The 14,584-nt window shown below is 37.4% G+C and overlaps 1 protein-coding gene across 2 annotated transcripts in view; it reads left to right on the forward strand.

Annotated features, from left to right (window-relative positions):
• Positions 1–14,584, forward strand: part of ZNF566 (zinc finger protein 566) — a 66,519-nt gene that overhangs the window by 42,673 nt on the left and 9,262 nt on the right. Inside the window, exons 4-6 of one of the 2 annotated variants that reach the window (XM_049703048.1) lie at positions 3,594–3,666; positions 6,884–7,010; positions 7,314–7,409. In XM_049703048.1, coding sequence (XP_049559005.1) covers positions 3,658–3,666; positions 6,884–7,010; positions 7,314–7,409 — 232 coding nt within the window. In that variant the 5' untranslated portion in view covers positions 3,594–3,657. Of the gene's footprint in view, positions 1–3,593; positions 3,667–6,883; positions 7,011–7,310; positions 7,410–14,584 lie in introns of both variants that reach the window. The other variant, XM_049703047.1, reaches the window with a different exon arrangement.

Here is a 14,584-nt window from a genome sequence, read left to right on the forward strand (position 1 = left end):
TTCTCTTTTCACTACATTGTAAGACTACAGTTAAACCTTAACTTTGGAACAATTCACTAATGAAGCTATCTGGGCCTGAAATTTTCTTGATAGGTAAATTTTAAATTATGGAATCAATTTAACTTTTCAGCTATTCTGTTGTTTCTGATTGTTTTGTCAGTTTTGGCATTTTTTCCAGGAATTTGTCCATTTCATATAAGCTTTCAAACTTAAGAATATAAAGTTATTAGTATTCTCTTATTATCTTTTTAACGTCAATACTATCTTTAATAATGTTTCCTTTTTCATTCCTGATTTTGTTCATGTTAACCCTTTCTTTTTTTTTTTTTTTTTTTTTTTTTTGCGGTACGCGGACCTCTCAGTGCTGTGGCCTCTCCCGTTGCGGAGCACAGGCTCCGGACGCGCAGGCCCAGCGGCCATGGCTCACGGGCCCAGCCGCTCCGCAGCATGTGGGATCTTCCCGGACCGGGGCACGAACCCGCGTCCCCTGCATCGGCAGGCGGACTCTCAACCACTGCGCCACCAGGGAAGCCCTAACCCTTTCTTTTTTATCAGTGCTGTTGGTAATAGATCTTTCATTCCTCTGGGTACTATCAATAATTTTTTCCTTGGTTTTCAGCAGTTTGACTCTGATATACTTGGTTGTGGTTTTGCTTTTGTTTTGTGTGTTTATTTTGTTTACCTTCTTATCTATTATTCTTCAGGTTTGCTGAGCTTCTTGAAACTCTTGTTGAGCTTTTAATCAATTAATCTATTCAAATTTTTAAAAAATGTTTTTTAAATTAAAAAAATTTTTTTCAGATCAGTCTCCCCCATAGGCTCTTTTGTTGTTGTTTAATTTTTTATTTTAATTTTATTTTTTTTTATACAGCAGGTTCTTATTAGTCATCAATTTTATACGCATCAGTGTATACTTCTATTCAAATATTAATTCCTCTCCAATCTCTTCTCCTTCTGAGACTCCACTTAATGTTTATGGTAGATCTTTTAACTGTGTCTTGTGTGTCTTTTATACTCCTGTTATTTTTTTTTCTCCTGCACTTCATGTGGATATTTTTTGTTGGCTTGTCTTTGAGTTCAGTGATCCTGTCTTCTGCTTGTCTGATCTCAAAACCATGCAATGACTTCTTTGTTTCTTAATTTGCCAAAATTTTATGGATTTCAATTCTGTTTAGTTTGTCTTATCGTCCATTTGCCTATCTTTTCCTTGGTTGCCTTTAACATTTTAATTATAGCCATTTAAAATTATTTGTTTGCCAACTCCAGTATCTAAATTGTCTTTGGTTCTGCTGCTGTTTTCTGTTTTTATCTCCTTGCATGTCTAGTAATCTTTAATTGTATGATAGATGTTGTGTCTAAAACAACCATGGGGACCAAAGCCAGCCACTACCTACTTCTAGCCTTCTCATTATATAAGAAAAATTAAACTGCTTTTCAGCTCTCTGTTACTAACAGACAACTACAGTTCCTAGCATACAGGAAATTTTCAGGGTAATACTGGAAATATTTAATACATTACATTCTTTTTAAATTAAAAGAGGTGTGTTATTTAGAAGAGTGCAAAATTCTCAAAAATTTTAAATTACTTATTAGATTGTAAGACTCTCTTCTGTGTAGTGGTATCTTTTGGCAGTGTTCCATGCCCCAGGTGTGGTCACGTTGCAAATATACGATGGTCTTGGCCACAGAGATTGTTGGCTTTAAAAGGGAGGAGCAGATCCTCCAGATGCAAGAATTCAGCCTGGGAGGATACCATCTGGGGCAAAGATGAAGAGGGTTGGGAATGTGACAAACATAGTATGGAGTTATTGAAGTGAGATGTTTCCTGCCCATTCTGCTTGGAAGGTACAGCACTTGAGGAAGTCCCTTTAAAATCAGGGAAAAGCCAGGAAGAGAGACCAGAAAGGGGGACTTAAAAGTGAGGCGTGGGCTTCCCTGGTGGCGCAGTGGTTGAGAGTCCGCCTGCCAATGCAGGGGACACGGGTTCGTGCCCCGGTCCGGGAAGATCCCACATGCCGCGGAGCGGCTGGGCCCGTGAGCCATGGCCGCTGAGCCTGCGCGTCCGGAGCCTGTGCTCCGCAACGGGAGAGGCCACAACAGTGAGAGGCCCGTGTAACGCAAAAAAAAAAAAAAAAAATGAGGCGTATAGCAGAAGGAACTCTTTTCAAGTCTTTCAGGATTACTGTTGATTCTTTAGTATCAACAGTGCCCGCCACAGTCCCCCCTTCTTCTTTTAGCACAATACCTGGCATGTAAGAGGCTATGTGGTTTTTAAAAATACTAAGAACTTAGTAAGTAGTAATAATAGTTATTTAAAGGAATGCTTTCAGGTTTTACGGAAGAGGCATTTGTGGATTACTTTGGTTTTCATTTCCTGGAATGTGTTTACCTGTGGGGGAATGCAGTGAGTAACTAGGGGTAGAAGTAGCCATTAAATAATTCATAACATGATACCATGGTGTTACTTCCTGAGTGGTTTTACATGAAATTATTGATAAATTGTTTGATGATCAAGGAGCTTGGTATATATAGAGGATGCTCACTGCCCTTTACACTTTTATAATGCTCAGTTTATTACATTCCTATATCCAATAAACAAAAAACCACAGATTTTCTTGAACATTTAAACATCGATGACAAATTCAGTTACTCCCCTTAAACAGTTTTAGACTTCTATTAGTATAGAAGCACACAGAATATACACAATTATTATGAATTTTATTACTATACTTATAGTCAAAAGCTATTCTAAAGCATCAGTGATGTGGGTTTAGTCCATTTCTATGTTATTTCTGTAGTTTTTAACTCCTTTATATTGTTATGCTAATTTTAATATCTTCCTCAAATTACTGTAAATTCTGTAAAATTACTTTGTTTGCTTTTCTGGATTTCAGTTTTCTTAAGTCAAGGCTCATTAACCCCAAAAGTCTTCTCAACTAGGCAAGATTAGAGGATCTGGTTTATCAACTAGCTGTTTCTTGGTCAGGACTTGGGACCTGATTGTACAATCCAAGATCATTGAAAATTGGTTTGACCAATGTATATCCAAATTAAAATGCATATGATCAACTTTTAGGAATTAATCATTCAGAATTTATATACAGGTAAAATGATATATGTACAAGAATATATATCACAGCATTGTTTGTTATAGTGAAAGACTGGAAACAACCCAAATGATCATTGGCAGCAAATTGGTTGAATAAATTAACATGTATCCATTTAGTATAATCCAATGTAGCTAAGAGAATTATGTACCTCTGAATGTACTAGTTGGGATCTGGTCCAAGATATATTAAGTAAAATAGTAACAGTGTGTATAATATGCTATAATTTGTACTTTTAAAAAGTACATCTTTGTGTGCATATGTGTATATATACAAGCTATGTTCTCTAAGCCATGTCAAGTTGTCCAGATCTATCTGGCTCTAGTCAAAGCTTGAGGTTTCTGGAGTAGGGGATAATGAGAGATTTGCCCATTCTTCTCACTGATATCCCTCAACTGTTTGTGTGGAGTGAACAGAGGGGAAATGATCATTCTGGGAGCTATGAGGCAAGTGGGATCTTATATAGCTTCTTTTCATCTCCTCCAGCTCTGCCTTTTTCCAGAAGAGGAACCCAGAGGAAGACTGGTCCTTTTCTGCAAATATCAAAGCCATGGCTCAGGTGAGATACTGTTTCTTTTTGCTCAAATAGAGTCATTTTTACCCAATACGTGTAAATATTTGCTTTCCTCATCATGAGCTTTTAGGTGTTTTAAAAAAACAACTTTCAGACAGTTTAGTTATAAGCAATGCCAAAGTTCTCTTCCTCTTGCTCTAAAGAAAAGGTCTCTAATAAGCCAATTCAAAAATTTCTCTCTTGGTGGAAATATTTATAGAAAAAATAAGTGGTTAGATAATCATTGTTGGAAAAAAAGAAGGAATGTCTGGTTAAAGATCTTTATATTCTTAAATTACAGATAACTGTTAGAGGGCTGAGGGGTAGCTAACAAGTTTCTCTGAAGGGGTCTTAATCAGAGTAAAATCCATTAGAAAATTGCTTATGGAGTTCATCAAGTATCTTTATTTGTTCCCACAAATTGTTAATTACATAATGTAAAAACAGTCTGACTGAGACCAGGTTTGGAAGAAAGTTTTTTTCACTGGTTAACATGGTCCCCCTTCAGGAACCTGACCCCTATTTCCTCCTAAACAACCCAGTGCCCTCACAGTCCCCCCTTCTTCTTTTAAACCGTGTTTACAAATCCATTTAGTAAGTCCTTCAGCACCTTCTCTCAGAGTTGTGTCAGAAATCTTGGTAGAACAGAAATGTTTTTTCCATTTGTCAATCTAATTTGCTTTGGACAGTGATTTGATAGGATGGAGATGGGTAATTAGGGGCACCTCATACGGAAAACCCCTGATCATCTCCACAGACCTAGGTTTTCCAGTAAGAAAGTATGTGGAATGGTTTTGTTTGATTTCATTCTTAACACACAAAAATATCTCCTATGTATGAGACTTTCAGGTTTGAAGGTATGACTGGTGGTTGGTACAAAGCTCTGACACCCCACGAGATCATCCATGATAGACATCAGTAATGCCATTGTGTGGAACTGGATCACATTCTGCCAATTTCCTGTAGTTCAGGAACAAAGGAAATTTACAGTTGAGCAATGGGCGGTTTTAGGTGAGATTGGGCCAATGTTGGAAAGGTCTTTAAAGATCACCTTCAGCCTCAACGTCTGAAAGCAAAGGAGAAGTTGTCATTTATGTTCATATTATAGAATATTATTCAGTGAAAAAAAATATGCTTATGGAAAGAATTTAACAAGGAATAACTTATTATACAGTAGTGTGACATTAGAATGGATCAGTCTTGAATTATATGCAAATTTAAAATATTTTTTAAAGTCATATTATACATGTTCAGAAGTAAAGTAGTGCTATTTCAATTTGGCTCCACTACCAGTTCCACTCCCAAAAGGTAGCTGCCCTCAACTCTTGAATATTGATAATCAGTTTTACTCATTATCTCCTGACTTACTGCAGAGTGGAAAGGACATTATACTTACATATTGCACCCTTCATTTCCTCTGATTCTGTTATTATATCACAATTTTTGGTTAAATCAATAGTGTACACATTCTTAGGACTGCAAATATCACTCACTGCTGAGCCAGCTCATGGCTTTTTTCTGTTACAACCTTTCATTTTTCCTGGGGTTAACTGCTTTCTTCCCCCCATTTTCTTAGTTGTCCATGTATTTATATCCAAAATCTCCAGAATCACTGCCACATGCCAATCAATATGTTTTCCATCTGGTCAAACACATCAATTCCTTTTGAACATGCATCCCTATTCCCTTTTTCACCCTGTTCCCATCTAGTTGCTCTCTAGGTCTGTTTCCCAAAGATTTCCCTTCCCCCCCCCCCCGGGATTTTCCTTCACTGTTCTCCCATGTTAATTCAGTTATTTCTTGAATCCCATGTCTTCCTCTTTTCTAGTTTACTCTCTGATTTTGGTGGAGCACAGCCTCTGGTAGTTTCCTAAGAAATTGTGCTGAGTCGTTCCATATCTAGGAATTTCTTTTTTCAATTGTCACAACAGAATGAAAATTTGGTTATAGATTTCTAGATCAGAATTTCTTTTCTTCATCAGCATATTGAATTGTTCTTACCATTTCTTGTTTTTAGAGGTTTTCTTAAGAACCCCATTGCCTCTCTGGTTCTTTTTTTTTTTTTTAATTTATTTTAAATTATTTTTTTGGCTGCGTTGGGTCTTCGTTGCTGTGCGCAGGCTTTCTGTAGTTGCGGCGAGCAGGGGCTACTCTTCATTGCAGTGCGGGGGCTTCTCGTTGCAGTGGCTTCTCTGTTGCAGAGCACGGGATCTAGGCGTGCAGGCATCAGTAGTTGTGGCACATGGGCTCAGTAGTTGTGGCTCACAAGCTTAGTTGCTCTGTGGCATGTGGGATCTTCCTGGCCCAGGGCTCAAACCCGTGTCCCCTGCCTTGGCAGGAGGATTCTTAACCACTGCGCCACCAGGGAAGCCCCACCTCTCTGATTCTTGATGGCTTTTGTCCAACCTGCTTTTAATGTCTTCTTTTTATCCCTTATTCTGAAATTTTACTTATAGCTATTTTGGAAAAGACAGTCACATATATTCATAACATATTACATGACAAGCATTTGCTAGTTGTTTGTGTATACTATTTCATTTAATTAGGAAACTCGTCTTGGCTGGATTTTGTACCTTCCCAGACTTACTTGGATAATGGAAGTGTCCCATTATACACAGGCAATTTCCTTGGAGGAAACAGATGACGTGGAAGCTCAGTGATTCAGTCCTGCTTATTTGTTTACAGTCTTCCAGATGCATCCCAGACATTCAACCCCACTCTGTATGCTTGCTGGTTTTCACTTCTTCTAGCTTTATTTTAATTAATTCATTTATTTTAATAAATAAATTTATTTATTTTTGGCTGTGTTAGGTCTTCGTTGCTGCGCGCAGGCTTTCTTTAGTTGCGGTGAGCTGGGGCTACTCTTCCTTGCAGAGCCCGGGCTTCTCACTGCGGTGGTTTCTCTTGTTGCAGAGCACAGGCTCTAGGCACGTGGGCTTCAGTAGTTGTGGCACGTGAGCTCAGTAATTGTGGCTCGCAGGCTCTAGGGTGCAGGCTCAGTAGTTGTGGTGCACTGGCTTTGTTGCTCCACAGCATGTGTGATCTTCCCGGACCAGGGCTCGAACCTGTGTCCCCTGCATTGGCAGGCAGATTCTTAACCACTGTGCCACCAGGGAATTCCCTCTTCTAGCTTTATTTTTTTCTTCTCTCTTTCCATCACAAAAACACTTATGTTTATTAATCCAATCTAATTTTTAACAATTTAACATGGTTGTTGTTCCAGGAGTCAGTGATGTTCAGTGATGTGTCCATAGACTTCTCTCAGGAGGAGTGGGAGTACCTGAATGATGATCAGAGAGATTTATACAGAGAGGTGATGTTGGAGAATTACAGCAACCTGGTTTCAATGGGTAAGGATGTCCATAATAATTCAGATTCTGCCTTGAGAAGGTCTACTTCTTCTGGTGTTACACTCACCTACCTTTCAAGTAACCATTTGGATTTCTACAGCTTGTTTCCAGAGGAATAATTTTAATACTGTAGAGTTAGAAAGAGGAAGCTGCATTGAGTTATGAGGGAAGTTTCAAGTCCTCTGTTATGTTTCATAAATCTGATGTATCTTTCTTTGACTCTTTCTTAATAATGAAGGGACTGGATTTGAATTCTGGGACATTCTCATCATAAACTTATCTCATTACTTCTTTTGTAAGCAGGACATTCTATTTCTAAACCAGATGTGATCTCCTTCTTGGAGCAAGGGAAGGAACCCTGGTTGGTTGACAGAGAACTAACAAGAGACCAGTGGCCAGGTAAGTGAGGCATGGCAGGTAATGACCCAATTGGTCAGTGGAGAGACTGCACCTTTGAGATGAAATCTGGGAAGCTCCCCTTAAAAACTTTAGGCCTGTTGTGCAAAAGTAAGCCTTTTCAGCATGACCTTTCAAATGATCTTACCTTTTCCCCTTAACACACTCCACCTGCTCTTCTCCTCGTGTACTTCTGTCCCAATTCTAAACAGCTGGTGCCCTCCTCCACATTCTCCAATAATATTCCTTTCTTTCCAAATTTGGATCTACTTCCTTATCAGCTTCTCATCCTCTTTTGTATTTAGTCTTTAAAAAGCATCATTGTTTCCTGAAATATTTTTTTTCTACATTACCAAAGACTTATTTCCTTTAGGATTTTTAAGATACAGTAGCTCATACACTCATTGATTCATTCATTTACTGATTTTCTAATGTGTGTGAGGTACTCTACTAGGTACTGAAGAGATTAAAAAACAAATAAGCAGGAATTCCCTGGTGGTCCAGTGGTTAGGACTCCACGCTTCCACTGAAGGGGGCACGGGTTCGATCCCTGGTCGGGGAACTAAGATCCCTTAAGCTGCATGGTGCAGCCAAAACTGAAAAGCAAAAAATGAATAAGCAATTTCAGAATTTATAGCTTAATAGGGATATTATATATAACTCCTAAAATGTAGAAGCACCATAAGTGAGGTTAAAATAGGGAGCCCTGCAGAAAGTGAGGGCTAAAGAGGTAGAAGAGGAGTTGATCACATAGATATCATAGAGGGAGATTTGAGCATGCATGTCATTGACTTTAATGGAAAAAAGGAAAAAAGGCTCTGTGCCTCCATTGAGAGCTTAGTGCTAGCAAAGATAAATTTTTTTAAAAAAGGAAAAACCAGGACAGCACATTTCTTAATTCAGTATATATTTTTTTTAATTTTTATTTTATATTGAAGAACAGTTGATTAACAATGTTGTGTTAGTTTCAGGTATACAACAAATTGATTCATTTATACATATACATGTATCTATTGTTTTTCAAATTCTTTTCCCATTTAGGTTATTACAGAATATTGAGCAGAGTTCCCTGTGCTATACAGTAGGTCCTTGTTGGTTACCTGTTTTAAATATAGCAGTGTGTACGTGTCATTCCCAAACTCCCAATTTATCCCTCCCCCCCCACCCTTCCCCCGGTAACCATACGTTCATTCTCTAAGTCTGTGAGTCTGTTTCTGTTTTGTAATAAGTTCATTTGTATTATTATTTTTTTAAATTCCACGTATAAGCGATAGCATATGTTATTTGTCTTTGTCTGACTTCACTTAGTATGATAATCTTCAGGTCCATCCATGTTGCCGCAAATGGCATTATTTCATTCTTTTTAATGGCTGAGTAATATTCCATTGTATATATGTACCACATCTTCTTTATCCATTCATCTGTTGATAGATCAGTATATGTTTATTGACTACCTGTTGTATGCCCAGCACTACTGTCAACCTGAGGTTACAGCAGTGAATAGAATGTGCAGACTCTCTATTTCCGAGTTTACCCTCTGGTGCAGGGAGAGATACACAAATAAATGAATATATAATATACAATGGTGAGTGCTGAAAAGACAAACAAGGTGGAGAAAGGGGATGGGGGGGTGCTATTTTATGTGACATGGTACGAGAAACTTTTTCCAATAAGATGACATTGGGACAGAGACCTGAAGAAGTATAGCTGTAAATCATTGTATGTGATTACTGGGAGGAAGAACATTCCAGAGAGAGGAAGCCAAACAAACATTCAAGGGCCTGAGGCAGGTATGCATTGGCTGTGTGTGAGGAGCAGCCAGGAAGCCAGTGCTTCATCTATCCCAGTTGTTATTATTAAAGTATTTTCAAATCCAAGACTTCATGTCATTTCACCCTTGTATAACCTCAATATGTAATTCTAAAAAATATGGAAATTTTCTCCCTTATATAACTTCAATGCTTTATCATCCCTAATAACTTTTACACTGATTTCTTGGTACACTGGATTGTTTTAGTGTCATTCTACTGAGTACTAGTGAGAGTGAACATTTTCACCGTAATGGTGCTACTGTTTTTAACTTGTTTGTGCTATATTTTACACTTTTTATCTATTACTGTCCTAATTTTTTTCAGTCAATTTTTATGGACTTTATGAAATAAAAACATTATATACCCATTTCCACAGGGTGCTTTTTACTTTTTAAACTTTAATTTGGATTGGCATCTTTAAGTGTATGCTTTAATGTGTCTGTAGTCAGCTCTTTTGTGGTTATTACAGTTTCTAATTTTAGAAAATTAACTGACTTCTACAAACTTCATAGATATTTTGTTCTTTTTAAAACATTTTTCTGCTATTTTCAATAGCATTTAAATCCCTTTTAAAGTTCTTTTACAATAAGCTGTAAATTGAGAGTCCAAATCAATCCCCCCACCCGTGCCCCCATACCTTATTTTAGCACCATTTACTGAACAGCTGCTTATATCATCATTGTTTTATCTGCCTGTTCAGTTATAAGTTCTGATTTATGTTAGTTTGTATTTCAGGGCCTCTTTTTCTATTTCTTTTATCCATCTATCCACTTGTACCTGCAGAGATAGACAGGCCCAGGAGACAGTTTAATATATTTTAATTCTTTTTATTGGAAATTATCTCAATTATAGAAAAGTAACAAACTATAGGCAGATATTCAAACAGTTATAGAATGAATTCTCGTGGAACCATCACCCAGGTCAAGAACTACAACACTATCAGCACAGATCTCTCTTTGTCCATAGTATCTTTGTGTCCCTTTATACTTTTACCACCTAAGAGAGCCACACAATTTTTTATAGTCAGAGTTGATTCATTTGATTATATGAATATACCACAGTTTATTTTTCAGTTCTACTTTTCATAGGCAGTTATGTTGTTTCCAGTTTTTGACAGTTATAAATCACTACTATGAACATTTTCTATGTTATTTGAAAAGGATAGAAGTGAATGGATCATAAGACATCATATCTTTAGCTGTCCATTTTTAAACTTTTCTTTAATGCGTATACTAGTTTACAATCCCACCAGCAGTATATAGGAGCTCCCATTGTTGCACATGCTTCCTAATGTATGGTATTGTCAAACTTAGATTTTTACCAATTGCTGAGCATATAGTGATACTTCAGTGTGGTTTAATTTGCATTTCGCTTTTTACTGATGAGTTTGAACACGTTTTCATATCATTATTCATCTTTTGAAATTCTTCTTTAGTCAATTGCCTGTTCGTCTTTTTTACCTGTTTTTCTGTTAGATTGCCTGTATTTTTCTTAGTGATGTGTAAGAGTTCTTTATATGTTTTGCTTATGAGTATATTCCATGTTCTAAAAATTGCTAATATCTTCTTCTACTCTGAATTGTTTTTTAGCTCTCTTTATGGTTTCTTTTTGTGAACAGAAGTTCTTAATTTTGGTCAAATTTATCAATCTTTCCTTTTGTGCTTCACACTTATTAGGACTTATGTAAGAAATTCTTCCTTGGCCTATATTTGAATCTTATATAAACAGATCATGCTATCTGTACTTTTAGTCCTGTTTAAGAAACCTTTGCTTACCATAAGACCATAAAGATATTCTCCAATGTTTTCTTCTCGATGTATGATTGTTGTTCCTTTATAAACTTTTCTTCTAAGGGGCTAAATTTTTACTGTAATATTCAGGTGTGGTTACCTTTATTCTGCCATATTTTGCTTCTGGTTGTATGTTTAAATCTGAGGAGTTATATCTGTTTCTTGGGATAGGAAATCCTTGGCGGTCATCTCTTCAAACATTACCTTGCTACCATTTCCTCTTTTCTCCCTTAAGCTCCTATTAAACAGACATTAGAACATCTGGATCACCTCCAATGGCTTAAACTCTTCATCTCTTTTTCCATTTATACTGCCTTTACATAGAATTCCTTGCCTCGATTTGTATTGATTCACTAATATATTCAGTTATGTGTGACCTTTTGGCTCTTCAGCTTATCCACTGTTTTTTTTTAATTAGTATAGTTATTTATAAAATATAGTACATGCACAATAGGATATACATAACATTTAACTAACATAAAATTATAAGATAATAACATGTAAATCTCTAGATTTGCATATACAAGAGATTTGCTAGGAAATACACCTAGGAATATAATTGCTGGGTCTTGGCATACATTCTTTTTTTTTTTCCCCCACCTTTAAAGGTGATTTTTATTAAACTTCTTAAATTTGCTTTAAAAAATCAGTTAACCTGTTTGATCCTGATATCTCTAGATAGTCACTTCAAGTCTCTATTTCACTTAGCTTGTATAGACATATAGCCAAAAAAGAGGGTAAAGTCTTCTGGGGCTTTGTCGGAGAATTTAGTGGACATTAAAACACACCAGACAGGCTGTGTGGCCCAGTTGACTTTAAATAGGCATACTTTCTTATTCAGCTTTACCAGGTAATACCAAACTGTTTTCCAAGTGTCTGTATCACCATCTTTCCCTGTAACTGATATTGTAAGATTTTTTTCATTTTTTAACAGTCTGATTGGTGAGTATAAAATCTCATTTTGGGGCTTCCCTGGTGGCACAGTTGTTAAGAATCTGCCTGCCGCAGCCGCATAGCACAGGGAGATCAGCTCGGTGCTCTGTGACCACCTAGAGGGGTGGGATAGGGAGGGTGGAAGGGAGACGCAAGAGGGAGGGGATATGGGGATATGTGTATATGTAGAGCTGATTCACTTTGTTATACAGCAGAAACTAACACACCATTGTAAAGCAATTATACTCCAATAAAGATGTAAAACAAAAAGCATCCGCCTGCTGGGACTTCCCTGGTAGCACAGCGGTTAAGAATCCGCCTGCCAATGCAGGGGACACGGGTTCGATCCCTGGTCTGGGAAGATCCCACGTGCCGCGGAGCAACTAAGCCCATGTGCCACAACTACTAAGCCTGTGTGCCACAACTGCTGAAGCCTGCACGCCTAGAGTCCATGCTCCACAACAAGAGAAGGCACTGCAATGAGAAGCCCGTGCACAGCAACAAAGACACAATGCAGCCATAAATAAATAGAATAGAATCTGCCTGCCAGTGCAGGGGACATGGGTTCGAGCCCTGGTCCGGGAACATCCCACGTGCCACGGAGCAACTAAGGCCATGTGCCACAACTACTAAGGCCCACACGCCTAGAGCGCATGCTCCGCAGCAAGAAAAGCCACCTCAATGAGAAGACCGTGCACTGCAACGAAGAGTAGCCCCTGCTTGCCGTGTGCAGCAATGAAGACCCAACGCAGCCAAAAAAAAAAATCTTATTTCATTGTTTTAAATTGAGTTTTCCTGGTTACTGTTGAAGATGATTATTTTTCCACATGTTTGGCCAATAGTGTCTCTTCTGTGTGTTACCATTTTTTTTTAAACTGCTATCTCTCCCTTCTCTTGATTGCAGTAGCTGACCCTATGCTCCACTTCATCTGATTTGATAATCTGCACTTTTTTTTAAAAGATTTATTTATTATTTATTTTATTTATTTTTGGCTGTGTCGGGTCTTAGGTGCAGCACACCGGATCCTCGTTGAGGCATGCAGCATCCTTCACTGTGGTGCACAGCCTCCTCACTGTGGCACGCATGCTTTTCTCCAGTTGTGGTGTGCAGGCCTTCTCCTCTCTAGTTGTGGCATGCAGGCTCCAGAGCACATGGGCTCTGCTGTTGTGGCACGCGAGCTCAGCAGTTGTGGCGTGCGGGCCCAGCTGCCCCGTAGCATGTGGGGTCCCAGTTCCCCAACCAGGGGTCGAACCCACGTCCCCCACACTATAAGATGGATTCTCTACGACTGGACCACTACAGAAGTCCCTATAATGCCATTTTGATCATTTTTTTATTAGACTATTTGTCTTTTTCCTAAAATTTATAGGAATTCCTTATATATTTTCTAGGTACTAATTTTTTGTCAGTAGCATGTTTTATAGACATCTTTTCCTGTTGTAGCTTATTTATTCATTTTCTTTATGACATCTTTTGATGAACAGTAATCCTTTGTGTTATTATGGTTACATTATATATTTAATAGTTAAATTATATATAATTATATATTTTTATATAATTATACATAATTATAATTATATAAGTTTATTTAAAAATTCTGCTTTTTTCCTTCACAGGCTTCACACCTTTGGGGTCATAAGAAACCTTTTCCTAGCCCCATTTTCTCCTATTTTTTCTTCCAAGAATGTTTATGTTTTTACTTTCTTATTAAAGCCCTGTTAAGGTACCTGGAGTTGATTTTCACAAATGGTATGAGATCAGTTATAATTTTTTCCCCGTAGAGAAAACAAATTATTTTTGCCCCACTGAATGAAGAGTCCATTTGTTTTCCACTGATCCACGGTCACATATTAAAATTCCATGTATACATAGGTCACTCTTATTCCATTGGCCTTTTTATCTGTACCTGTCCTAATTTCTCTTGCTTTTATCAAAAGTCCTGGTCTCTGATGGGATAGGTCCCTCCACCTTTTTCTTCAGAAGTATTTGATTATACTTGTCTTTTTGGTCTTCCATATAAATTTTAAAATTACATTAAGTAAAATTTCATTTATGTTGTTTTTTTGTCAACATCCATTCATGATAAAAACTCTGAACAAAGGGGGAACATATCTCAACATACTAAAGTCCATTTGTGACAAGCCCACAGCTAGCATCATACTCAGCGGTAAAAAATTGAAAGTTTTTCCTTTAAGATCAGGAATGAGACACGGATCCCCACTCTCACCACTTTTATTCAACATAGTACTGGAAGTCTAAGCCAGAGCAACTACGGAAGAAAAAGAAATATAAGTAATCCAAATCAGAAAGGAAGAAGTAAAACTGTTACTATTTGCAGATAACATGATATTATATATAGAAAATCCCAAAGAGTCCACTAAAAAAAGTTAGAATTATTTATTTAATTTTATTGAAGTATAGTTGATTTACAATGTGGTGTTAATTTCTGCTGTACAGCAAAGTGGTTCAGTTATACATATATACATTTTTAAAAGCACTATTTCTTCTTAATGTTTTCTTTTTTAAAATATTTTCTTTTATTTATTTATTTTGTTTGGCTGTGTTGGGTCTTCATTGCTGTGCGCGGGCTTTCTATAGTTGCGCCAAGTGGGGGTTACTCTTCATTGCGGTGTGCAGGCTTCT

This window comes from Orcinus orca, chromosome 20 (assembly GCF_937001465.1).
Source record: "Orcinus orca chromosome 20, mOrcOrc1.1, whole genome shotgun sequence".
In the NCBI taxonomy this organism is placed as follows: Eukaryota; Metazoa; Chordata; class Mammalia; order Artiodactyla; family Delphinidae; genus Orcinus; species Orcinus orca.